Source organism: Nicotiana attenuata, unplaced genomic scaffold (genome assembly GCF_001879085.1).
Source record: "Nicotiana attenuata strain UT unplaced genomic scaffold, NIATTr2, whole genome shotgun sequence".
In the NCBI taxonomy this organism is placed as follows: Eukaryota; Viridiplantae; Streptophyta; class Magnoliopsida; order Solanales; family Solanaceae; genus Nicotiana; species Nicotiana attenuata.
The window spans coordinates 140,634-168,030 of NW_017672241.1; the positions used below are offsets into that span (position 1 = coordinate 140,634).

The following is a 27,397-nucleotide window of genomic DNA, read 5'->3' on the forward strand; positions in this document are numbered from 1 at the left end:
TTTTTTTTAAATTAAAATCCTAAATCAAATTCCTAAATTAATCTAAATTGTAAAATTAAACTAATTATCAAATTATAATATTTATAAAAATTAATTGATCCTAAATTAAAAAAAAGAGAAAATTACTAATCTAAAATTAAAAGCTAAAAACTTAAAAACGAGCCAATTTTTGTGATTTTCATTTTAATAAAGCAATTAATTAACTAATTAATCCTAAAATATGAACACAAAGTCTAATATGCAATGCATGGTATTTTTTGACATTTTTGGGGCATTTTTCATGACTTTTATAAAAATTAAACGTGCGCAAAAAAGGCAAACAATTAATAAAATCCTATGAAAAATCCTGTAAAATGGCAAATAATTGGGAAAAAAATCTATTTCTTTGATTTTATCAGAGTATCTTGAATAGGGCAAAAATCACATGCTCACAAGCACTTAAAGAAAACAAAACTTGGGAGATAGTTGATTTGCCTAAAGGGAAAAACACCATGGGATTAAAGTGGGTATACAAGATCAAGTTTAAGGCAGATGGGGAAGTAGAGAGGTTTAAGGCAAGATTAGTTGCCAAAGGTTACAGTCAAAAGGAAGGGTTGGATTATCATGATACTTTCTCTCCCATGGCAAAAATGGTTACAGTGAGATCCATTATACCACTAGTAGCATCAAAGAGCTGGGAACTGTTCCAAATGGATGTCTATAATACTTTTTTGCAAGGAGACCTATGTGAGGAGGTATACATGGAGATGCCAGAAGGCTTTAGTAGTCAGGGGGAGAAGAAGGTGTGTNGGGGAAGGTATGCAGATTGCGCAAGTTCTTGTATGGACTCAAACAGGCATCTAGACAATGGAACATTAAGTTGACCGAAGCCTTGACAAGTAGAGGTTTCGCTCAAAGCAATCATGACTACTCTCTGGTTACCATGAGAAAAGGTGAGGATGTGGTGATCATTCTAGTCTATGTAGATGATCTGCTTATCACAGGAAGTAGTAAAGAGCTTGTGAGTGTTGCTAAGAGTATACTGCATGATAAGTTCAAAGTCAAGGACCTAGGGGAGCTTAAGTACTTCCTAGGCATAGAAGTCCTAAGGTCTCAACAGGGCATCTTGTTGAATCAAAGAAAGTATGTGCTTGAATTGATTTAAAAAATGGGACTCAGTGGAGCAAAACCTTATGCAACACCACTAGAAACAAACCAAAAATTGACTACAATGGAATATAATAAGGCAGTTGGTGCATTAGATGATCTGCCATTGCAGGATGTTTGTGCTTATCAAAGGTTGCTAGGGAAGTTGCTATATGTGACCATCACCAGACCTGATATTAGCTATAAGTGTTGACACTCAGTCAATTTATGCAAAAGCCTAAACAATCACATTGGGAAGCTGCCATCAGAGTGGTGAAGTATCTCAAGAATGCACCTGGTTTAGGTGTGTTTATGAAGGCAGAATCAACAATCATCTTACTTGTTGGTGTGACTCTGACTGGGCTGCTTGTCCTAACACTAGAAGATCTGTGACTGGTTACGTTGTCAAGTTTGGTGAATCCCTGGTGTCTTGGAAGTCTAAGAAGCAGCAAACTGTCTCAAGAAGCTCTGCAGAGGCAGAATATCGAAGCATGGCATCTGTTGTGGCTGAGGTAACATGATTACTTGGCTTATTTCAGGAATTGGGATTTGTCATTACACAGCCTGTCGTGGTTCACAGTTACAGCAAGGCTGCTATACAGATTGCTGCAAATCCGATTTTCCATGAACGTACTACGTACATCAAAATTGATTGTCACTTTATTTGAGATAAGATCAAGAAAGGAGTCATACGTACTACCTTTATTGGCACTAAAGATCAACTAGCGGATTTATTGACGAAGGGGCTCAGCAAAGTGAAACACTTTCATTTAATGGGCAAGCTGGGAGTGCTCAATATTTTACACCCTTCGGCTTGAGGGGGAGTATTAATATGTATTCATATGTGATAGCAATCTCACGTGGCAGCTCAGTTTAGTTAGTTAGTTGTAATATTATGTGCAGTTATAGCTTAGCTGTCACTAGTTAGTTAGTGGAGTTGATTAGTGGAGTCAATTATATATATGGACTTTAGTATTCAGTTAATATACAGACTTTTATTTTTCCCAATTTTGTTTCTTCTCTCTTATCTCATTTCACACCAGTTGCTTCCATTGGAGAAGCTTCAAGCTTCATCTGTTGAGCTCGTATTTCAGCAAAAAGTTTCTTCACTTTGACACTATAAGTAGTACCTTATATCAAAGAGCGTAAGTCTATTCTTGCATCTTGATGATCTTTAATGTGATAATTTTTTTTAGTTTCCAAGAAGTGAAAAAAGGGAGAATGTTCAAATTTAGAAACGGAAAAGGCCTAAAAATTTCACTTATCTAATATCAATGGCCTATCTATGCCATCCGTTAAAAGGTTGCCCTATTCATGCCACTAACGTTATACTTTTGGCCTATTTATGCCAGTAACGTTATACTTTTGGTCTACTTATGCCATTGTCGACTAACAATTTCATTTTCTGATTTTTAAATAATAAGAATTAATTTTTCGACCCCATTTTTTCCACGTGTCTTGATATTACCGGTTCTTCTTTACTTGACCCTGATTATGTATAATTAATCATGTCCAACCCGATAAAATTCAACCATCTTTTAACCCAACCCCTAATTCCTTGTCACGGCCCGATAAGATCAGTGTTTAGTGATTTGTATTTATTTGAAACCGATGTTGTGTTTATTTCAATTTAGTTTGAAAAATTTAAATCTTAAAAGCTCATGATTTGTACTACCAGTCCTTGCAAAAAGTATTAAGGTTCGTTATTTTATCATTTATTTGTCTAAAAAAATCTCATTAAATTGGATAGATGTTAATTGGCTTATCTAGCAGGTTGGGTTAGGTGTCATCACGACTAGTTGGATTTTGGGTCGTGACAAGGAATTAGGGGTTGGATTAAAAGATGGTGGGATTTTATCGGGTTGGGCATGGTTAATTATACATAATCAGGGTTAAAAGAAATGTAGGGTCAAGTAAACAAGAACCAGTAATATAAAGACACGTGACAAAGGTGGGGTCGAAAAATTACTTCTTAGTATTATTTAAAAACCAGGAATGGAACTGTTAGTAGACAATGGCATAAATAGGCCAAAAGTATAACGTTAGTGGCATGAATAGGGCGACCTTTTAACGAATGACATAGATAGGCCATTTATGTTAATTGAGTCGCATTTTTAGGCCTTTTCCGATTTTGGAAAAGGTCACCCACAATATTCTAGCAAGTTCAATTCATGGAATGTCTGCAAGAACAGATAGGATGAAGTGACAATTATAAGCAGAATCATTTCTTCGAATCATTTCAATTATTTGCATAATATTAGCATAATTGCATCCATTGAGTAAAAATGTCCTCACAACAATTGCTATAAGACTTCTTGCAATGAATTTTGGAATATCAATGTGAGAAAAAGTGATGCAAGAAGTGACTGTTCTGCGTGCATACTTAAGTATGAGAAATGTTGATTTTAGTATCCATCTGTTTACGCATTATATATTCATGTGTTATTTTTCAAGAATTTCTGTTTTATTTTATATTTAAATTTTAGGGGAAGAAGAATGGCATGGAAAAGCTAAGTTGGGACGAATATTTTAGACCGTCACAGGTCATATATGGTTTGAACTGTTAACATCCTGTCCATGTAAATTGGCTCAAGAAAGCCGTTGGGTGAATTTGCCACCTGAAGTCCTTAACTTCTGATTCATGTAGTCCAAAGAATAGAGGGCAATGATAGCTCATGGCCTGTTTTTTCCTTTTTCTTATTTCTTTTTTGTTTTGTTTCCATTTTAGGTTGTCTATTTCAAATTTTACTTTAGACAAATAAAAAATATCAACCATATGAAAATACAAGTTTCAACAATTTCTATTATGAAACAGAATATTCTATGAAAAGAGCTTAGAGGGAGAAGAAACAAAGCGGGCAATATGTCAGGTTTACCCCACCAATTTTTATATTACTATCTTTTCTCCTTTTTTATTATTTTTAATTCTTTGTTTTTACTTATTCAAGTTGAAATGCGTAATTTAAATGGATTCTCTTATATTTCAGACGAAATATCTCTCATTAAAAGAGTCTTGAAAAAAATAGTAAAATCATTTATTACGTCTTTTATTTTGCAAAAAATTAGTGAGTAAAGGCAATTTCGGCCAAAATTCGAGAGCGAGGACATGAATGGATCAAATTTGTAACGGAAAGTAAAGTGATTTTTTCACAAAGTATAGAAGAATATTTGGACCTTTTATATTTTCTTTTAAAACTTATGAAACTAACTTCTAGTCATATTTTTAATTTATTATTGTGACCGCGCGAAGCGCGAACAACTACACTAATTTATTTTATATTGTGTATTTTAAATAGGCTATGATTGTTAGAGTAGACATTTGCAAATTTAACATTCTGCCTCTTTTCTAATGATTTCACAAGCAATACATCGAGGCATAGATGCTTTTATACAGTATATCTGCATGGATATCGACTGTACTTCTAATCGTCCAAACTACGCCAACACGTTAGTAATATGTAGAGGGGATAACTAATAACTAATTTCAATACCATTTTGCCTAATGCGACATTAATCTGTCATTCAATTAATCCTTTTGCACATATAGAACAAGGAACAAATTTGGATTTCGATTAAGTATTTCCAGTTTTCTACCAGTAACAAATCTTCACTGACTTCGGCTCAAGGCTCCACTACCTATGATCTCTTATTATAGTCATATTGTGAATTACTAGGTAGCTGAACTGGTAGAAGGATACATATATTTGATCAGTGACGGAATCATAATTTTTAATTGAATTCAGAATTTGAGAGAAAGAACCTTATTTATTTAGTTTTTCAATTTTTATATGTACTTAGCTAGTTTTGATAAGTCTAAGACTAATGGCAAGAGTTGGTAAGTTGAGACTTATTTGGGACATTTGTGTAAATTTCCCTAGAAAAAAATTGAAATTAGTACGGGAGATATTAAAAAATAGCCAGATTTACAAGTGATTATTCAAAAATAGCCACAGTTTCAAAAGTAATCGAAATTTGTCCATTTTTCATGTAAAGATAAATAACGAAAACACTGTTCAAAATCCGAAAAAATACTCCAGTATAATATACTGGAGTAATTATACTGGAGTTCCAGTATAATATACCGGTCCAGCATAATATATTGGAACTTTTCGCGTGTTGGACTTCCAGCATAATATACTGGAAGTTTATACACAGGTGCACCGATCTTCAGTATATTATGCTGGAACTTTCCGTTTGCAGCAAAATAGTGGCTATTTCAACGACTTTGTAAATGTTGCCTATTTTTAAATAACCAATCCGAAAATAGGCTAGCCCGTGCTATTGTTACAATAGTACTATAGCCTATAACACATAAATCAGTGGATCACATGAAGAAAACTGGGCCAAGTGTAAATTGGGCAAATGTCAAAATCCAATTTGGTTTTTGAACAGTGGATAACTTTGGATATTGTCATTTCCTCATAGGTCGGTTTTTAAACCCGCCATTTTATCCCTTTCGAGACTCTCACTACCCGCTTCTATAAATTCTCGAATTCAAGTCTTCACGAGAAATTTCATCACTATCCCCAAAATCCTCTCAAATTCAAATTTCCGTTCCGGATCCGTTATCGCTGAGATTTTTCAAATTTCGTGGAATGCCTGTGAACTTGACCGCAAACGCGATCCCGGCGATTATCGCCGGCGACGTGAACTCAAAGCCAGTGGTTCAGGTATTGGACATCAAGCTAATCGGCGCCGCTGCGGATCGGTACGGACTCCTAATCTCAGATTCTGAGTCAAGTCAGCAGGCTATGCTGGCTGCTCAGCTTAATGACCGAGTCAAAACGGGCCGCGTTCGCAAAACCTCCGTCATTCAGTTGATTGAGTACATTTGTACCACTGTTAAAAATCGCAAGTATGAATTTATTATTATTTTCTTCAAGCTTCAGATAAATATTACATGTACAGTGTTTATGATGACATGTGCTTCTACTTTTGATTGCATATAAAGCTTTGTGATACTTGCTTTATTGTGTGTTCTCCTTATTCTGCTGTGCGCATGCTTGTGTGACTGTTTTTTTACACTATCAGTGATTTTTAGTTACTACTTTTAATAGATTACTAATTAATGCTTATTAAGAGATACTCGTAGTAAGTGACTTGATTGTGTAAGTTTTTTTTATACCGTCAGTGAATAGAACTTAAACATTTTTTTATTTATGTACAAGTATTTCAAATGTAAAAAATGATAAATTTGGCTTTGCTTTTGTTGTTTGAGCTTTAATTAGAATGTTGATGCCTTGGTAGAGAATTACTCCTCACTGATTTGGATGTGCAATTAGGCAAAAAAAAAAAAAAAATGCAATTATATTAGTTCATTATGGTTTGTGCTATTTCTCTTGTGGTCACATTTGTTTTTATCATCCATACATTGGTCATTCCAATTTTAACTTTGATAGATTTGGCTTGGATTTTGTTGTTTCGAGCTTTAACTAGAATGTTAATGCCGTGATAGGGGATTATCCTTTAATCATATTGATAAGCACTTCTTTTTATATGCAAAAGGCAATACACATATATAACTTCATTATGTTTTCTCCAAGTTTTCTGGTGTGCGCATGTCATTTCGATCATAAAGTTAGATTTGGCTGTGATTTGTTGTTTGAGCTTTAACTAGAAGGTTAATGTCATGGAAGGAAACTATTTTCTGTTCGGCTCGATGGTGGAGAATTACTCCTTAATAATTTGAGTATGAGCAATAGTGCAACATTACAAAACACATGTTTCTTGTCAATAATTGGTAATTTTGTTTCATTTTTTGATTTGGTGTTAGCTTTCTATGTGTTCCTCGACGATTGTGTCAGAAACATGAAGCAGTTTTCCCCTTGGAAATTGTTGCACTGCCAAAGTTGTGTCATCTTTGCCTTGGTGTCATCTTGAATTGGGTGCTGAAAATGCTGTCCCATAAATTAGAAGAGTGTGGCACTTCTGTGCATTAAGCAGTGTATTAGGGGATCAAGCAAGTGTCTATTTTAGCTAATAAGAAGTAATGTCTTATCTTTTTTCGTATATCAATCTGGATTATACCTTTGAATGGAACTTGGGCTGGATGTGTTGATCTTGTTTTCCTTTTGCAGAATTATTGTTGTCATCAACATGGAAACTATTATACCAGAATGTGAGATAATTGGGAATCCTAAAGTGCTTGTAGAATCTAATTTTGGGGCTCAGAAAGCTATATCTAATGGCATTTCTGGGTCTGGAATCTTTAACAATGGTAACTTGAGTGCTCAAAGATCTGGCCAAACAAGCTTTGCTAACAGCAACAACTTGAGCTCCCTAAACTCAGGTAATAGCATGCAGAACTACCCACCTGCAATTCAACCTGCATATCAACCTCCTCCAAATTACAAAAGCCATGGGACAATAATGAAGAATGAAGCACCTGCCCGCATTATTCCAATTGCTGCTTTGAACCCCTATCAGGGTCGGTGGGCTATTAAGGCTAGAGTGACTGCAAAGGGGGATCTACGTCGCTATAATAATTCCAGAGGAGATGGAAAGGTCTTCTCATTTGATCTCCTTGACTCTGATGGGGGTGAAATACGTGTCACTTGCTTTAATGCGGTTGTTGATCGCTTTTATGACAAAATTGAAGCTGGAAAAGTGTACATGATATCAAGGGGCAACTTGAAACCTGCTCAGAAGAACTTCAACCATCTGAAGAATGAATGGGAAATATTCTTGGAGATAACTTCAACTGTAGATCTCTGTCCAGATGAAGATACCACTATACCAAGACAGCAGTTCTCATTCAGACCTATTAGTGATATTGAAAGTGCAGAAAGCAATTCAATAATAGATGTGATTGGAATTGTAATAGCTGTCAATCCTTCTGTTCCGATCCTGAGAAAGAATGGAATGGAAACTCAAAGAAGAATCTTGAATCTAAAGGACCAGTCTGGGCGAAGTGTTGAGTTGACACTATGGGGAGACTTCTGTAACAGGGAAGGTCAAAAGCTGCAAGAAATGGCAGAAGCTGGGTTTTCCCCTGTTTTAGCTGTCAAAGCTGCAAAAGTTAGTGACTTCACTGGGAAATCCATTGGAACCATTTCTTCCACTCAACTGTTCATAGATCCAGATTTTGCAGAGGCTCAGACTCTAAGAGAGTGGTTTGATCGGGGAGGAAAAGATGTTGCTTCTCAATCTATATCTAGGGAAAACATGCCTGTAGGATCAAAAAGTGAGATACGTAAGACCGTGTCTCAGATCAAGGATGAAGGGCTTGGTAGGTCAGATAAACCAGACTGGATTACAGTTAAGGCAACTATAACATTCGTCAAAACTGACAGCTTCTGTTACACTGCTTGCCCTCTGATGATTGGAGATAGACAATGTAATAAGAAAGTTACCAGGTCAGGAAACTCGAGATGGCACTGTGATAGGTGCAATCAAGAGTTTGACGAATGTGATTACAGATACCTTCTTCAAGCTCAAATTCAAGATCATACTGGGTTGACATGGGTGACAGCTTTCCAGGAATCTGGGGAAGAGATTTTGGGCTGTCCTGCAAAGGAGCTACACATGATGAATGAAGAGGCTGATGATACCAGATTTTCTGAAATTATTAGAAAATGTCTCTTTACACAATTTCTATTCAGGCTTAAAATCAAAGAGGAACCTTACTGTGATGAGCAGAAGGTGAAGATTACAGTTATCAAGGCAGAGAAAGTGAAACATTCTGCAGAAAGCAGATATCTCCTTGATTTAATTTCAAAATTCCGTCCTTCTTGAACAAAGGAAGCCAGATGAGAGACTCTTATTGCATCCATTTTTAAGAAACCCATTGGCCTCTCAGAGAGATATAGGCAAAAAGTCATTATTGTAGTCAGGTGATTATTTTTCTCTTCGCCATAGGAAGGTGCATTATTTGCATTCTTGCTTTGAAATCCCACTTACTGGTCTAATGTAGCTTTAGTATCCAATTGATTTGGAAGAAAACATATTTTCATTTTTTTTTTGATTTGGTAATCCCCCCTCCCTTTAATCCGTTCTCTCCACGGTCCAGCCAGTCGTGTTTCTCACTTTCCCCCTCTTGTAAGTGAACACTCAGCTTGGATGGAATAATCTTTCAGATGTTCGTATTTTTAGATGTATAAAATGGAATAATCTTTCAGCAATTCTTATTTTATATGGATAAATTTTGGATGCCGAGTTGGGAGAAGCTCATAAGGCATGTTATCATTTGCATTGGTGGATTTCTTAGTTTTTAGTAGATAAAAACGAGTCATCCACAGGTTTACTGAGTCTTGGCTATTGCTATGCTCAGCTCTCTGAAAATCATTTGATTGGTGAAAAGGCAGAGATATTAGCTAGCGTATTAGCGGGAATTAATTGTATTGCTCTCCGCGGTCTGCGAGAGCAGCAAACTGCAGTTCAATGTTTCCTTTGATAAGGTGGATTTCTTCATGCGAAGAAATAAGCTAAAGTAGAGATAATACATTGATTGGTTATGTAAACATTATATAAATCATCAGGGGAACATTAGATAGATACAAGAAGAGAGTGGAGATATATCAGAATTTTGTTTCTCAAGTCCGTTTGACAGGATCAAAGTTGGAAACACCAATTACAGCGCCAATAATTGCAGTAAGCACAACTCCTCCTGAAACAATGCTGAGCAAGAAGTTCTTGAGGGATGGTGAAAAACTGTCAGCTGCTTCGGCTACGTCGGGAATCACCATGGAAGCAGTCAGGGCAGCTGCTGTCAATCCTGTCACAACCTTCTCCTTAAGTAAAGCCTTGACTTCAAACCTTGCAACTGGTTTTGATGCTGCACTACTCTTTGAGGGCTTTACTGGCAATGGCTTCAAGAAAGCCACAGCACTTGGTTGTATCTTCTGACTTGTGTAAGTCAGTGGCATGGCCATGGAAACTGCAGAAGAAGAAGCCATAATTTGCCTTTCTTTTTTGGTCTTTGCTCTGCGGTTTCCTTTATTCCCAAACTGCGCTGAATGAGAAATATGGTATTAGTAAGGATTGGTTTTGAGAGGAGAAAAATTTGGAGTTAGATTGAGAGGATGGAGAAAGGCTTTTCTATGAGAGGTGGAAATAAGCAATGGCGTTCCCACCTACTCTGTCCTATGTGGCGCATTCTACTTGGTTATTCTGGATAAGGTTATCTTATTGTAAGTTTATTGTTGTAATTTTATGTTCACAAAACCTGAGGGTAAGCCCACTCTAATTTGTGTTGTAGAGGGGAGAGTGGAGGAAATAAGTAGAACAGAGACAGATACAAAAATTAGAGTTTATATATATATATATTACCAAAGTATCCTTTAATTAACCTATAAATAGTTTTTTAAAATATAAATAAAAAACTAAAGCCTACAAAACGCAACCTTCCATCAGGCACCTATTCAGAAGAAACATGTTTCTAACTTTTAACACTTTAAATTCTTCACATCAATAGTCACAACTCTTAAAATAAAACGTTCTTTTGTTGTTGCTAAAAACTCTTAAAACAAAACCTAACACCTACAAACAACTCCCAATTACCCAATTGTCATCCGCATTACCCTCAAATCACATCTCTTGTATAACCTTAATGGCTTAATCAACCATGAGCGAACCGCGAAAACACCAAGTTCTTCTATACACATATACTTTCACATTTCGCATAATCATCATCATTATTTTTATTATCTGTTATTTTCTTTTCTAAGTAAATTGGAGTTATATTTGATTGTCGATTGGGCAAAATTTGTCAAACTAATCATTTTTATGCATGATTTCAGATGCAAGTTTAAGAATTTAGTTGACTTTGTTTGCCGTTTTTACCAGGTTTCATTTTAAGGTGCAAGTGCGATAAATATTTCGAGGGATGTGCTTTGGAAAAAGGATTCGCAAAAGAGAGCGTTATGGAATTATACTCGGCGAACCACTGCTGTCGCGCACTTAATTCTGGTCCGTTATTTGCTTTTTTTGTTATTCCACCATTTAAGAGATATAGTTAGTAGTCATGTTTATTAGCTTAATAATATTAGTTATGATCTATACAATGCTTCCTTATGTGGTATGACTTCATTCAAGATATTTTATATTCAATGTCTCATTTTGGTAGAAATATTTTTTACTTGTAAAGTGATAATGATACATTTAAAACTTGGAGATAATCGTAAGATAATTAGTGATTTTTTTTATTTAGCGTTTGTTTGAGTAGTACTCTCGGAATTTTTGTGTCCTTTATCATAAAGTTCATGCTTTTAAAATGCCAATTCAATTGATTTGTCGATTTTGATTTTCCACTTCTTTTTCATTGTTGGGTTTTCAAGTATAAGTAGTAGTAATTCTTTTTATATTTTCCGACTTTTTACTTTGCGAGACATTTTGGTAATACTTTCTCTCTCTTGAACGTGTATATGAAAAAATAGGGTTATATTGATTTCTCAAACTTGGTTGTGAAATCTGTTGTCTATAGTTAAATACATATGTCGTTGCAAACTAAATGCAAAGTAGAGAAGAAGAAGATTTTCCCTCAAAGTCCACGTATTTATTTTTGAATACTTAAAATATTAAATCGGACATATAAGAGGCATAATTCCTCCTAATTAGTATTAATAACCATGTATTATGAATTTGAATATATGTGCATATTCTTCATATAATACTAACATATTACAGAAATTTACCAAATTATGTTTCAAATTTTATATATGCAGTCAAAAAATAAAGCCAAGTGACATTGGGTGGATAAAACAAATTTAAAAAATTACAATCAGGTAGAATATTTATGGTTTAGTGTGAGTACATGGGCGATGGGTCGTTGACATGTGACTATTTCTTCTTTAGCTATATTTCTACAAGTTTTTTTGTGTGAAATAAGACTATAAGATAACTCTAATGAAGTCTAGAAAAAATTCATAGTAAAATCTCTTGTAACGCAAATAGCTTTAGAATATGGATCTACGACTAAAGATATTGCCATATGACTTATAACTAGGGGTGTTCATAAAAACCCAAGAAATCGAACCAAACCGAAAATCAAACCAAACCAACCAAAAAACCCGATACTTTTTGGTTTGGTTTGGTTTTGGTTTTGAATTTTAAAAACCGATCAAATTTGGTTTGGTTTTAGTTTTAATCAAAAAATAACCGAAAAAACCGAATCAAACCGACTATAGGAGTACCTATTTCAAATTTATTATAACACCTATATAAATGTATATTTTTATACAAAGTTTCAAATATTTTATGGTGAATGTTAATCGTTTGCACTTTTAGTACAGTTCTTTACCTTTATATTCTAGTTTGATTGGTAGTTTTCTTTTGTTAAGTGTAAGAATCCATTTCCTATTAAAAAAATATATTTTTAATTGAGTCCTTAAATTATTCATCACTATTTGATTCAATTATCATCAATATATGTTAGTAAATAATAGATTTTTCAAATGACAATTGATTTGATAGTGTTACGTTGAAAAATATGGTTGCTGGAATATGTGTTTGGTAGTGTATGTCTTATATTTAAGAAAAAACCGACAAATAACCGAAAAATCGACAAAACCCGACATAAACCGACTCGAGAAAAAACCGAGTTAATTGGTTTGATTTGGTTCTAATATTTGAAAAACCGACTTACTTGGTTTGATTTCTTTTTAGGGAAAAACCGATCCAAACAGAACCATGAACACCCCTACTTATAACTCTGCTATTATTTTCTTCTTGCTCTTGCAGACAAAATTCTATATATATTTAAGAAAATGAAATTGCATATATATTTACCAACAGTTCTATTAGTCCCCATTCTACTGCTTTTAATTAGTTTGTTGCATTCTTCAAGTTACATACGCACTATACACTTCTTAGGAATAGTAGTAATATATTTTTACTATACCCGAATCATTTTAGGAAAGAAAAGGGACAAAGCAACCATCATTTTGATTAATGTGTCAATTCCTCTAAGCTTCCTCTATCTAATCCCATTTATAAAAAAAAAATCTAATTCATTTAGGTGGCGACTCAATGAAGATATCAAGCTCTAAATTCTTTTAAATAATAATAATAATAATAATAATAATAATAATAATAATAATAATAATAATAATAATAATAATAATAATAATAAGAATTCAGAATTATATGAAAGTCCAGGAGATATATGATCCTTTTTTCTTAATTTTATCATACTTAATTATCTAATTTTTATTCAGTGGATAAAAAATGATCGATTTTGTAGATTTGAGCTCTTAATACTTATTGATGAATAAATGTAATAATTATTTATATTTTATATTATGAAGCTTGATTTTGTACATGACATGTACATTCACATAAAAATGCGAGGCTTGAATATTTTACTAAAAAAGAACTATCAACCTTGAGAGACAATTATGCCAAAGCGTAATTGATTATGTTATGGCTGAAGAATATAGGGAAAAAAGTCGATCAAGAAATCTTGCTTTTCACGTTGTCTATGTAAGCAATCAAACTCAAAGAAAATATACCAAAAATTAATTGGTAACGTTATGCCTAGAAAAATCGAGATCGAGTTGGTAGGAGAGTGTGCTTTTTTATTTTATTTATAAAAAAGGTCTTAAAGTTACAAAGTAATGCTAGCTTTTGGAATATTAAAATATGTAATTTATGATAAAATCAATTTTTTTTCAATTATGTGAGTATTAATTAATTTTAGTATATATATTGTAAAAACATGAATACACGTGCATCGCACGTGCAGAGAAACTAGTATATATATATATATATATATATATATGTATATGAATTAGAACTGAACATTAGGTCAGATCCTCTAATAGCCTAGATTGGCCGAGGGAGAGTAAACTCGACCAGGGGTTTTCTTTGGGGGATTCTTACATTCATATACAACTATTTCAAACTTTGTTATCAAAGATGTCCACGTTTAATTAATTACCCGACCTAAACAAGTTTTATTTACAAAATATTTACATTCCACCTTAAAAGGCTCCCAATCCATTATTAGTGCCTTCAATCAAGGAATTTAGTTATATTTTTTTTTTTCTCTACTCTTTCCCCTTTTCTCTCCAGATCTTCCACCCTTGCAGCAATTTGGTGATCAAGTCAGTGGACAACTCTTTCATCTGGTTGATCACGTAACCATGTCTTAATAGTACTTACAATTTTGTGTTATTTCTTCTAATCCTTTTTCTTCTTTTTAACCCTTCAGTTTTACGTTGGAATTTAGTAAGAATTCCTTTAATTCCTTTATAATTAACAGAAAGATTAGGTTAATATATGGGGACAACTTTTTATAGGTTCTTTGTATCAGGATTCAGGATAAAATAAAAATTCTAATTTAAATCCTTAAGGGAATCAGACTCTATCCCCTGTCCATCAAGTCTATTTAAATATTATCCAATTAAGAACTTGTTGAAGTTGCTATTCAAAATATGAAATCAGAAGGGCATCCATTTTCAAAGAATTATATCCTATGCTTTTCACTTTCTTTAGGTAGGAGTAATATAATTAATAGGACAGCCCTAGTTGGATAGAATATATTTGGAGAGCATTATTCTACAAATCATACTCAACAATGGTTATACTTTTTCCTGCAAAATAAGATGGAATCCTTTTGGCATGTAATGCTGAAGATAGGTAAGTTTACCTTTTATGAGAAGTCGATCCGAATTAAGTTACAAGGTAATTCATGAAATTAAGTAATGTTTTAAACAGTTTTAACACGTTTAGGCAAAGAGCTTAAAAGCACAATGTAAAAGCACAACTAATCTACAATTTTCATACATTATTTCTACATAGTTAAATACAACTACAATATCAAACAACTTAAATACAATTTTTATACAATATATTTTTTGTATATTTTGTATCTGATTTATACATAGTAAACACAAATTTCAGACAACTAATTATATATTATACAACTTATCTACAACTTTTATACATTATTTCTACCCAGTTATATTGTAACGACTCGACCGGTCGTTTTAAAAATTTACGCCCTGATCCCCTATTAATTGCTTCCCCGTGACTATTTCTACTATTGTGAATTGCCGGGATGGTTCATTTTGAGTTTCGGAATGTTGTGGGACACTTAGTCCCCAAATGAGAGTTAAGTCTTAGAATTTGGACCGTAGTCGGAGTAGTGTAAAGACGGCTCCGGAATGGAACTCCGTCAATTCCGTTAGCTCCATTGGATGATTTCAGACTTATGGGCGTCTCCGGATCATGTTTTGGAGGTCCGTAGCTTATTTAGGCTTGAAATGGCGAAAATTGAATTTTTGGAGTTTCTGGCCGATACTGGAATTTTTGATATCAGGGTCGGAATCCGATTCTGGAAGTTGAAGTAGGTCCGTAGAGTTGAATATGACTTGTGTGTAAAATTTGGGGGCAATCGTACGTGGTTTGGTTGGTTTCGGCATCGGTTGTAGAATTTTGAGATTTCAAGTTCATTAGGTTTGGATTGGAGGGTGATTCGTGGTTTTAGCGTTGTTTGATGTGATTTGAGGGATCGACTAAGTTTGTATAATGTTTTAGGATTGGTTGGTATGTTTGGTTGAGGTCTCGGGGGCCTCGGGTGAGTTTCGAGTGGTTATCAGATCACTATTTGGCCCTGGTGTTGGAAAAATACCTGATATATGTTGTTGGAAAGTTGCAGGTCTCCGATCGTTGGAACTGCGGCCGCGATATGGATTACGCGGACCGCGGTAGGAGGATGCAGCCGTGATGGGAACTTCGCGGACCGCGGAAGGAGTTGATTCAGGATTTGCGGTGGAATTCTCGCGGACAGCGGAAGAGGTTGGCTCAGGACTCGCGGCCGTGATGGAGTTTTCCTGATCGCGGTAGTGAGAGTGCGGCCGCGGTTAGAAATACGCTGACTGCTGAATGGAAATTCAGAGGGCACTATTTAAGTGAGGCCTAGTGTTTTATTTCACTTTTTTGACTTTGGGAGCTCGGCCTGAGGCGAATTTTCGAGAGTTTTTCAAGAAAATCTTCGGGGTAAGTAATTCTAACTCGATTTTTGCTCATATTCATGAATATATCGTTGAATTCATCATTTGATTCGTGATTTTGGATGGAATTTGGGAAAAATTTGTGGAGTTCCATAAAATGAACTTTTGGGATTTGGAAGCCGATTCGAAGTCAGAATTGAGTGAAACTAGTATGGTTAGACTCGTAATCGAGTGGGTTGTCGAATTTTTTGACTTTGGTCGGATTCCGGGATGTGGGCCCTGGGAGGATTTTTGGGCGTTCTTCTATTTTCTTGCCTTAACTTTGATTTTACTAGCCAAATTAGTTGCTGGTAATTATATTTATGTTATGCAAATAATTTGATTAGATTTGGGCCACTCGGAGTTGGATACTCGTGGCAAAGCGTGATATCGGATTGATTGAGCTTGGTTCGAGGTAAGTGGCTTGCCTAACCTTGTGTGAGGGAACTCCCCTTAGGATTTTGGTACTGTTGTTATATGAATGCCGTGTAAGTGAGGTGACGAGTGCGTACATGTGCTAATTGTTGAAAAACTCCGTTTTCATATAGTAAATATCTATGTTTTCCTTTAATTGAGCAGTACTAGTATATGAAGCCTCTTGTTTAGCTTAGGAAAACATGCTTACGTGACTTAACTGTCTTATCTGCTTTAACTGCTATTTGGATTTTGTGTAGCATGTTTAGGGTAGAAATTACCTGTTTATTCGATACGAACTTGAAGAGAACTGTAGATTTCCTTCTTGAGACTGTTGTGTACATTGATTTGGTTGTGTATTTACTTTGGGACTACGTAACGGTATTCCGGGAGATCCCCATGCATGTGTACTTTGGGACTACAGAACGGTATTCCGAGAGATCCCCCTGCACATTTATATTTGGGACTACGGGACAGTATCCCGGGAGATCCCCCTGTACTAGATATTTACTTTGGGACTAAGGAACGGTATTTCGGGAGATCCCCCTGCACATTTATATTTGGGACTACGGGACGGTATCCCGGGAGATCCTCCTGTGCTGTATTTACTTTGGGACTACATAATGGTGCTCCGGGAGATTCCCCTGTACTGGATATTTACTTTGGGACTACGGAATGGTATTCTGGGAGATCCCCCTGCACATTTATTTTTGGGACTATGGGATGGTATCCCGGGAGATCCCATGTACATTTACGTTTGGGACTACGGAACGGTATCCCAGGAGATCCCTGTTGCTATCTCTGTGTTAAGCTATTTCTTCCTGTGATTTCATTTCTCATTGACTGTTAGAATTTTAACTCTACTGCGATATTTCATACTGTTTTATCATATTTTATGTATAAACCAGTAGGGACCTGACCTGATCTTGTCACTACTCGACCGATGTTAGGTTTGGCACTTACTAGGTACCGCTGTGGTGTACTCATGCCCTTTCCTGCACATGTTTTTTGTGTGCAGATCCAGGTTCTTCTTCTCAGTCATACTTCCAGTGAGGCGAGGCAATCCAGAGAGTTCAAGGTATATCGGCCACGTCTGCAGACCTAGAAGTCCTCTCTATTCTTCCTTCAGTTATAGACTTCCTGTATTTTCTTCGTTATTAGACTTCTGGAGTTAGAAACACTGTGTACTTCTTTAGCTTGTGATTCATGAGATTCCGGATTTTTGGAGTGCTATGTTCAGTTCGAGATTGTTATTATTGTATATGCCGAGCGGCATTTTAAACTACTTTATAATATCTACCTGTTAGTTGTTAGTTTCGTATCTTTATTTCATTTCCGCAAGTTGTTAGGCTTACCTAGTCGTAGAGACTAGGTTCCGTCACGACAGTTCACAGAGGGAGAACTTGGGTCGTGACATATATACAACTTCAATATCATACAATTTAAATACAATATTGTTCAACTTTCATACAATATTTAAATAAAAAATATATATAAACACCATAATACAATTTCACTATAATTTCGTGAGTGTAATGTAGGTCATGTCTTCTTCTTCTTCTTCTTCTTCTTCTTCTTCTTCTTCTTCTTCTTCTTCTTCTTCTTCTTCGAGTTTCAATCTGAAATTCAGCCAAAATCAAGTCTAATCTTCACCGAAACACCCTCAAAATTGAGACATAAACTCCAAACAATATTCCCAATTGTTTGCAACAACACCAAATCCAAACAAATAATGGTTTTTGAAAACCCAAATTCGAATTCAAAGCTTCAAAACTTTTTAATGGCTATCAATGGTGGAATTGTTGCTCTCTTACTGGAATTAGGGTTGATCTTCGAAAGTGTTTTCTTCTTCATTGAAAGTTAAGCAAGCAACAAGCGTTAATGGAGGTGTGTGGTAGAGTATTTAGAGCTTGAATCTATAAAAATGGAGAGGGATTTTCAAAGAAGAATGAAAAAATGTCGAGGAAATTTTGAAGAAGAGTGAAAACAGGCGTTAGTGGAGGGAGATACTGAAGATACGTGGGGGGAGGGGGGTGGAGAGAGAAACATGGGGGGAGTGGGATATAGACCTTAGAGTGATTTTAGGATTTAATTTTTATCATTAAATGCCTAAAAATGTACATAATTGGTAATTTTGTATATATTATATAATTAGATTAAAATTTGAGTAGGAAGGGTAATAAAATTTGAAATAGTGTATAGGAATGTAAAAATCCCTTTATTTGGAAGGGATTGGCAGTCACAGTGACAAAAGGAAAAGAAAAATGAGTTTACTTTAGAGCTGAAATTTTAAATGAGATCACTATAGAAAAATAATACAAAAGACAAATAAGAATAATAACTACAAAAACGGAACTATTTGGTAGTCCTATGTAAACCATCCTTTGTTTGCAAGGTCTGAAACTGGAAGATGCAGAGCCTCCATTTACAAGGGTACTATCATCCGACAAAGGCTAAAATCTTAGATAGCCCCTTAAACTTGGCATGTTTTGAAAAATAAACATATAAATTTATAGGGTGACCAAACAGACACTTGAACTCGTCCAAAGTGTAGTCCATATTTTATAAGGCTTGTAATAATAAGATTAAGCTAAGGAAGTAATTAACTTAGGTAATAGATGTTTATATGATTCTAAAAGATGTTTGTAAGAAAGTGATTCTAAATGTACCTTGATTTAAAGTCTGAAGAGGAGCGATCTTTGAAAATTCATTTGAGGTGAAAGTACCTTGTTTTATGAAAAAATCTGATTTCATTCCTAGTTAGTAAACCAACAATTCTATCCTAATTTTCTTTCTGAAAATGAGGCTACTGTTTTTGACTAGAGTCTGAGCTTCAAAAAATCTTTGAGAAAAAGCAAGTGAGCAGATCATGGTATTGATATGGATAAATTATAATTGGCGAAGTGAAGGTTAATTACTAACTATTTCCCTTTAAATCCTATATTATTTAAACCTTGCCTATTTTTCATGTGATATTAAAGCACGAAGGTAAAGTACATGTTCTAATAAATGAGTATTAAATACATGATAACAAAATATGACAAAGCGACTCTCATTAAATACATGATAACAAAATATGACAAAGCGACAAGGCAGTAGGTAAAGCAGTAAACTAGATTAAAGATGGAATAACAAATAACGAAGGAAATAAGGGAAAGAAGACTGGACTCTGTTGGTTGGTCCTCAAGAAAGTAGGCCTAGCAATTGAAAGATACGACTACAACTGACATGGACCTTCCAGAAAATGCAATAAGGCTGGTTTGGGCCTGAGTTCTTCTGAAACATAGCAGGACCTAATGTGTACATGCACCAAAAAAAAAGGTAATTAGATGTATATTCCACATTCTCAGTATAGAATGTATGAAATGTATATAGACGAACTACTGGAACAAGAAATTTATCAATATTCGAATACTATGGGAAATTATATTAATGTGGTAGTTATACTCGGCAAATAATTTACATTGAAAATCTTTTGTTGTCGTTAAACACTAAACCCCTAAAGAACTCAAATGTTTTAATGAATTAAGGGCTAAGGAGGAAGTTCTACTCAAGGTCGACGCCCCCTTTGAATCCCCTGACACTTCAAAGTTCCCAAGGGACTCAAGGCCCAGGGCGATACTTGTGCCGGGAAAGGCAACCTAACCTAGAGTTAAACTCCACTCTCAAATACTCTTAAACAATAACAACGTGTTTTCCTTATAGGTTTAAATGCCAATGAGACCTTTTCAATGTAAACTAAGTGCTATAGCATTACCTACCACAAAATATACTTTCCCTCATAAAACAAGAATACATAAAATACATTTGATACCAAACAAAAATACATATCGTGTGAAATTAAGGATTCGACTTTCAAATGTATATAGGAAAGGGCCGAAACATCACAAGCATGTCGTAACGGTCCGAACACTAGAGAAGAGCACACTCAAAGGAAAGGCAAGCTATACAGGGTCATATATGCAACAATACAACAGATACTGATGTTCCTGTCTCTGGAAAACCAACAGTGAATTGATTGGTTTACTTCTAGCACATACATGGATTGATAATACTACTTAACACTTTTAAAGTCATCAATAAAGATTCAGACAAAGCAGTCATGGCTAAACAGTTTTATAGAGGTTATCAAAGATATCAAGAACAAGATTAGACTCTTAACATGACTACAAGTTCAAACACTTAAACAAGGAATCCCTGAGGGTGCAATAGATCCATAATCCTAACAGTGTTAGCATTAAACAAATCATCATGTTCAGATAGTATCATCAAGGACCTCATAAGGTTTAACGATCAGATTTGGTTGCAAATTAACAGTAGGTAAAAGATTGGGATGGTTCAGGTCAGAGCATGAAATCAGGAATCAAACAGGGACATACAATATTCAGAGTTACATGAACACTTCAAGTGAAGCTATGACTTCGTATACACATGGAGTTTTGCACATTCATGGAATCAGGTATGCATGTCATGAAGTGAGGGAGCTACAAATAAAGGGAAGCATTGTATTAAAACAAGTTTAACTTAAGCATGGATCCGGTTTAGTGTCTACATATGAAGTAGTCATGCCTCGGTTTTTAAAAGTTATCACTTGATTAATAAAGAATAACCGAGTCCTACTTTTTATGGAGGATTACTTTATGATATATGCATGTAAGCTTCACAAGAACCAACAGTAGTTCAAAGAGATTAAAGGCACGAAAGTACCATACCAAGTAGGTTTTGAATGGAACATGTAATTGAAGGTTTTAACCAAACATGAGACAGCTGAACAACCACCGGTCAACAAAACATGATCATGACTTGTTTATGAAGGGAGAATAACTTAATCCCAACAGGATGTGTACAGTAGAGAGAAAGTTTAATTCGAAAAAAAACCAGGTCAACAGATGCAACAACACCTAGATGAGAATATCATGGTGACAACCTAGAAGTTATTTTCAAAGTTCAGATACTAAGTTGTCACGACCCAAAATCCACTATGGGTCGTGATGGCGCTGGACACCGTTGTCAGGCAAGCCAACTAAATATTTAATTAAACTCCAATTTTAACAATTTTTGAAAAGACCAAGATTTTTCCTTTAAATTTCATAAGTACAAAAGTAGCTGCTTCATTTAAAATTAAATAAAAGCAATCAATACAAAACATTTCAATACCATCCCAGAACCCGGTGTCACAAATGCATGAGCATCTACTGATAAGGATATCAAATACAATACAACATTCGTCCGGAATAAAATGGACAGAAAGAAAATACAATTTACTAGAAGGGACTTTACAAGCTGCGGGCCGCCTCGCATACTGCAACTCACCTAGTCCCCGAATCATCTGTGCTGCTATCTAAAGTAACATATACCTGTGCAACAAAAATGCACAGAAGTGTAGTATGAGTACGTAGTCAACGTGTACTCAATGAGTATCCCGCCTAACCTCGAAGGGGTAGAGACGAGATCGTCAACCTAGACACTCACTAGAGGTCCAATAATAATACACTAAATGTGTGAGGAAATCATGGATTCATATAGCATGTTCTATTTCATAAAGCTGTAAACAGGTACACACCTTTTTAACAATTAACAAAGATTTTCAAGATTTACTTCTCTTCATTTTAATCAATTCATCCCAAGCCATGAAAGGCAATATCATCATTTAAGATTTCTCATGCATCAATATATAAAAGATATCATGCGCAAATCATACCGAGGCGACGGCCCGATCCAACAGAAAATAAATGTGCACTTGCCGAGGGTCAAAGGCGCGCCTATAGATGCATCTATTTCCCCGCTCGCGAATTAATCATGCGACGCAGTCAACATAAAATAAACACATACCCTGCTCGCGAATCATACATGCGACGCAGGTACACATAGAGGTACATGCTCAATCAATCAAGTAAGAACTTATCACGGAGTGTTTATCATAATATATCCAACTCTCTTTTAACAAATTTTAAGAAGTAAGGTTAAATCCCTTTAGAAATTCATTTACAAATTCCATGTGATATAAGCAATTTAAGCTATCAAAGAGTTTACAAATAATCCAAGTATTCATGCTTTTGGGTCCTAGCTACCCGGACAATAGCATAATAGTAGCTACGCACGGACTCTCGTCACCTCGTGCGTACGTAGCCCCCACAAATAGGAGCACATAACCAATTCATTCACCTATGGGGACGTTTCCCCCTCACAAGATTAGAAAGGAGACTCACCTCGCTCCGAAGATTCATAACCGGCATTCCACGCCCTTCCGGGGACTCTAATTGATGCACCATGCTCCAAAACTAGCCAACGGTTACGCAAATCCATTAATATATGCCTAAATATTCATTACAAACTAATTCATAGCAATTCCTAACTCCGATCGAAAAGTTGACCAAAACGCCCTCGGGCCCACGTGCCCGGAATCCAAAATTTTTCGAAGATAAAGATTACCCATGGCTTCACTAACTCAAATATATAATTTACTCCTAATTCCATGCTCAAATTCGTGATCATAATTCAAGAACACTAATTTTCTAGATCTTCCCTCAAACCCCAAGTTTTTCTACAATTTCATGCTCAAATCCATACATAATTGATGTATTTAACTCAAAATAGGTGGGGGTAACTTACCCTGCCATTGGTGATGGAAATCCTCTCAGAAAATCCTCCAAGAATCGCCCCAAGCCAAGAAAAATATGATGAGAAATGGCCAAAATCGGATTTTTGAAACAACATTCTGCCCCAGCTCTTTCCGCATCTGCGGCTCCCAGACCGCTTCTGCGGTCCCGCAGATGCGGCCCCAATACCGCATCTGCGGTCCTCACCAGGACTCCCCCTTTCCGCTTCTGCGCTCCATCCCCCGCAAGTGCGGTCCCGCATCTGCGACAAAATGACCGCATCTGCGGTCCCAGCTCCCATCGTCTCCAGCCGCTTCTGCGGTCCATCCCTCGCTTCTGCGAGGCTGCTTCTACGGTCTCATTTCCGCAGAAGCGGAAATACCAGCAACCAGCAGACCTCAGCCTTCCCAAAAATCTATTTTTGATCCGTTAACCACCCGGAATTCACCTGAGGCCCCCGGGACCTCAACCAAACCTACCAACCAATCCCAAAACACGTTACGGACTTGCTCGAGGCCTCAAATCACATCAAACAACGCTAAAATCATGAATCAACCCCTAATCCAAGCTTTATGAACTTTAGAACTTCCAACTTTTACTTTCGATGCTTAAACCTATCAAATCACGTCCGATTGACCCCAAATTTTGCACACAAGTCATATTTGACATTATGGACCTACTGCAACTTCCGGAATCGGATTCCGACCCCGATATCAAAAAGTCCACTCCCGGTCAAACTTCTCAAAAACCTTCAAATTTCTATCTTTAGCCAAATGGCTCCAAAATGACCTACGGACCTCCGAATTCACTTCCGATCGCTCCCCCAACTCCAGAATCACCATACGGAGCTATTCGCAGTCTTGGAATCCCAAACGGGCATTGATAACACTGAAATGCACTTCAAGCCAAACTTATGAAATTTCTTCTATAATGCTAACTTCCACAATCGGCGCCAAGACACTCCCGGGTTATCCAAAACCCGAACCGGGCATACGCCCAAGTCCGAAATCATCATACGAACCTGCTGGAACCTTCAGATCCCGATTCCGAGGTCGTTTACTCAAAAATCCAATCCTAGTTCATTCTTTCAACTTTCAGCTTCTGAAATGAGAATTCTCTTCCTAAATGGACTCTGAACTTCCCGGAACTTAATTCCGACCATGCGTACAAGTCATAATAACTAAAATAAGCTGCTCATGGCCTCAGACTGTTGAAGGGAGCGCTAGAACTCAAAATGACCGGTCGGGTCGTTACATTCTCTCCCACTTAAATAAACGTTCGTCCTCGAACGTGCTGAGAACTATACTGGAGTAGTCTGAAATCACTGTTTAACACCTCATGCACCTTCCCGTGCTACCATAACTCTGTTGAGCACATCAGCTCGATCAATTCTGAAGATATTCCCTTTTATTAAGGCAAATAAGCCTTAGAGCCAAATTCCAACATCCGGAATTCTATGCCTGACCTGTTTCCAACATACGATCACCATATCAAGCACTACACGCTGTACCCAAACATGACTGTATAACTTTGCTGAATTCATACCTTTTCTTTACTTACCGGACCACGATAACATTTTCTGTTCAACTTAGTTGAAATTCCACGAATCTGATGCTCCCATTGCACCCCATAACATTCACGGTCTTACTCCAACTCCTACAATACCGTCATAACAGAAGAGATGTGAAGAAATTCATAATCAACTGCCGAGCCAACCAATCATTGAGTCTATACTTCTGACAGGAAACGTTACCATATTCTGAACCAAATAGCGATCTTTGCTCCTTAACATATTTCACGTAATCAGATTGCACTGATCCTAAATCCAACAATCTCGTCTTACCCAATACGAACTGCTCAGGCAATGAGCCATCCCGACATAACCAAAAGTCTCGTTTGATGCAACAATGTGCCGATAGGCTACCAATTCGAACGTGATACCAAAGGAAAACGAACTCTGGAAGGAAATCCAATTACCCCGCTCGCGAATCATACATGCGACGCGGTAACATACTACACCGACACCCCGCTCGCGAATCATACATGCGACGCGGGCTCACGGCTAATATGAGCTTCCCTCAAAAAACAGGAAATGAAGCACATCAAACAGATATAGGGAACTGTGCTCAACATCACCCTGTTGCGGTGTACCACCCGATTCAAATATCATAGATCTCGCATAAGGAGATTGCCCACCGAGCGAAATTTGCTCATTATAACAACGTACCGAATATCGGTCATAAGCATGCTAAGTGCATAATGCCATCCCTGAGGGAACATATAGCGTCATAAGCTACAAAACTCAAGCACAACTAGGGTGCGATATACAAACTGGATCTCAAGAGCCATCTTGCTCATAATACATCATTTCTACACGGATCCTCATCACATAAGCAATTTCTCAGGCCGTCTCACAACTCGCACGGCGCAACGCATCACTTCATGATATATATCTGCCAATGAAATAACACCTTGACTACTCTCACATAAGGAGCGCATTACTGAAATGAACACAACTGGCCTGACATAGGGCCCAAATTCACATTTACACCCATCCACCGACCTCAAGTCGGTCCTGATCATATCAAACTAAGCCAATAACCCTTCAAAGGCCCATACTAATTTTTCCTCTTCTCATCACACACAAGGACAACCATCATAACCAGAGCGAACCTCCACAGTCCATAACCCAATAAACAGAGTGCCCTCCAGGCATAAATTCTCAAATTAATGATATTACCACAATCCTCATACTTGGTCTAGATCTTAAATCAATCAAGTGACTACGTGCCACATTTATGAAACCTTCTTGTGGGACACTCCCCCACAATCTACCATAACAATTTACTGGGTCTTACCTCCAACCCGCCGACCGCACTAACGTTGAAAAGCGATCAAGAATCATTAACCATGATCCAAGCCCTCTTTACAAAACACCAATCTCAGGTGACGCTGAAGACATTGCCGACTTACTTTAAATAGCGAAGTTCCTTTCCTGCTCATCCGAGCTCGTGACATGCTTACCAGCACCAAGCTGCAACCTTGATCCTCACTTCGAATTTCCATGCTACTTACTGCACCCAATGTGCCGACATACGATAGAACACGATTTTAACATTAATATTCTAACACTTCATCATATAAGAACTTTTCACTTAACTCACTTCAGGAAAATCATAGCAACACACAGGTAAATTCCCATAACCGTAGAATATGCAAACATCTAAGTAGTGGTCTAAGCCACCACAGCCCTTCCGGAATCTGCCTCCACATAACAAGCCATAACGGTAGAATGCTTCAAAATAATATCATTTACGGCGGCTGACAAGCCTCATATGCACCGCCACAGATCACTTCCATAACTTAATCACGCTAAAAGAGCTGAACCCTACCGCCAATATGCCAACTAAATTATGGCTAACCAATCTATCTTCTCCCAATTTATCCTTGATTGCCTTAGAAATAATACTAATTCCATCCAACACATAGCATTTCCCATCTGCACTCGTCTCGAGTGACCTGGAATCACGAGACCATGCTGTCTCAAATCCCATGAACTGACCCATATCTCTCAACTGCTACACGACAAGCCAAAACATCACAGACCGTTCCTAGTCTCCATTCGTAAGCTGCTGCAAAAGCTTGATTCTCAACTGCACCTATAGGCTCGAAATCATTAAGTATCATACTTCATCTTCTGAATTTCACTAGGACCGCTGCTGAGAGCCACCCGCTCTGACTCGGCCTCGAATATAACCAATTCCAAAAATTTTCTAGCACATGAGTGCCCCATTGGTGATGTACCTGGTGGAATCACTTCCCTTGAAACCCACACTTATACGAGGCATAAACCCTGAATCCTTTCTCAGATCTGAACATGAGCCAACAAGACCAACCATGGTACACCTTCAACATTCCCTTTGCTCAATTCACCTCTTATGTTCTTTTCCCGTAGCTAGAATATCCCATCAATATGCTAATAACCAGAAACCTTGCAAGTAATCAACTCTGCAACCCCATCACAAGCGGTGGGACTATCCCACTTAGCTTGAAGCCATAATTTCACCGATCTGGAACTCACTCGGCCTCTTTATTTCTTATTGACATAACCTTGCACAATCAACCGCCAAAATTCTCGAGATCCCTCTGTAAAACCCCCTCCTTATACTCTAAATCATCCACCACATTCGCACGATCGATCCTTTCGCTACATACCCGATAAGATTCTTCGTAGAAGCCTCGCCAACCACACGACTGCTAATCTGCTCACTTGGCTAACTCACCTATAGAAGGCTCTCCCCGGCATCTTCCAACACTACTGCACAGGGT

The 27,397-nt window shown here is 36.8% G+C and overlaps 2 protein-coding genes across 2 annotated transcripts; one reads left to right on the forward strand and one right to left on the reverse strand.

Annotated features, from left to right (window-relative positions):
- Positions 1-5,539: 5,539 nt before the first annotated feature.
- LOC109212437 (replication protein A 70 kDa DNA-binding subunit A) lies at positions 5,540-9,603 on the forward strand. The gene is made up of 2 exons (XM_019376089.1): positions 5,540-5,980; positions 7,203-9,603. The coding sequence occupies exons 1-2, from the start codon at positions 5,721-5,723 to the stop codon at positions 8,857-8,859; spliced, it is 1,917 nt and encodes a 638-aa protein (XP_019231634.1). The 5' UTR covers positions 5,540-5,720; the 3' UTR covers positions 8,860-9,603.
- LOC109212438 lies at positions 9,568-10,149 on the reverse strand. The gene has a single exon (XM_019376090.1). The coding sequence runs from the start codon at positions 10,017-10,019 to the stop codon at positions 9,657-9,659; it is 363 nt and encodes a 120-aa protein (XP_019231635.1). The 5' UTR covers positions 10,020-10,149; the 3' UTR covers positions 9,568-9,656.
- Positions 10,150-27,397: the final 17,248 nt, after the last annotated feature.

Excerpts from the sequence above, each read along its gene's own strand:
- LOC109212437 (XM_019376089.1), top strand. The coding sequence starts at position 5,721 with ATGCCTGTGAACTTGACCGCAAACGCGATCCCGGCGATTATCGCCGGC. Across the intron at positions 5,981-7,202 it reads ACCACTGTTAAAAATCGCAA|AATTATTGTTGTCATCAACA; the intron begins GTATGAATTTAT and ends TTCCTTTTGCAG.
- LOC109212438 (XM_019376090.1), bottom strand. The coding sequence starts at position 10,019 with ATGGCTTCTTCTTCTGCAGTTTCCATGGCCATGCCACTGACTTACACA.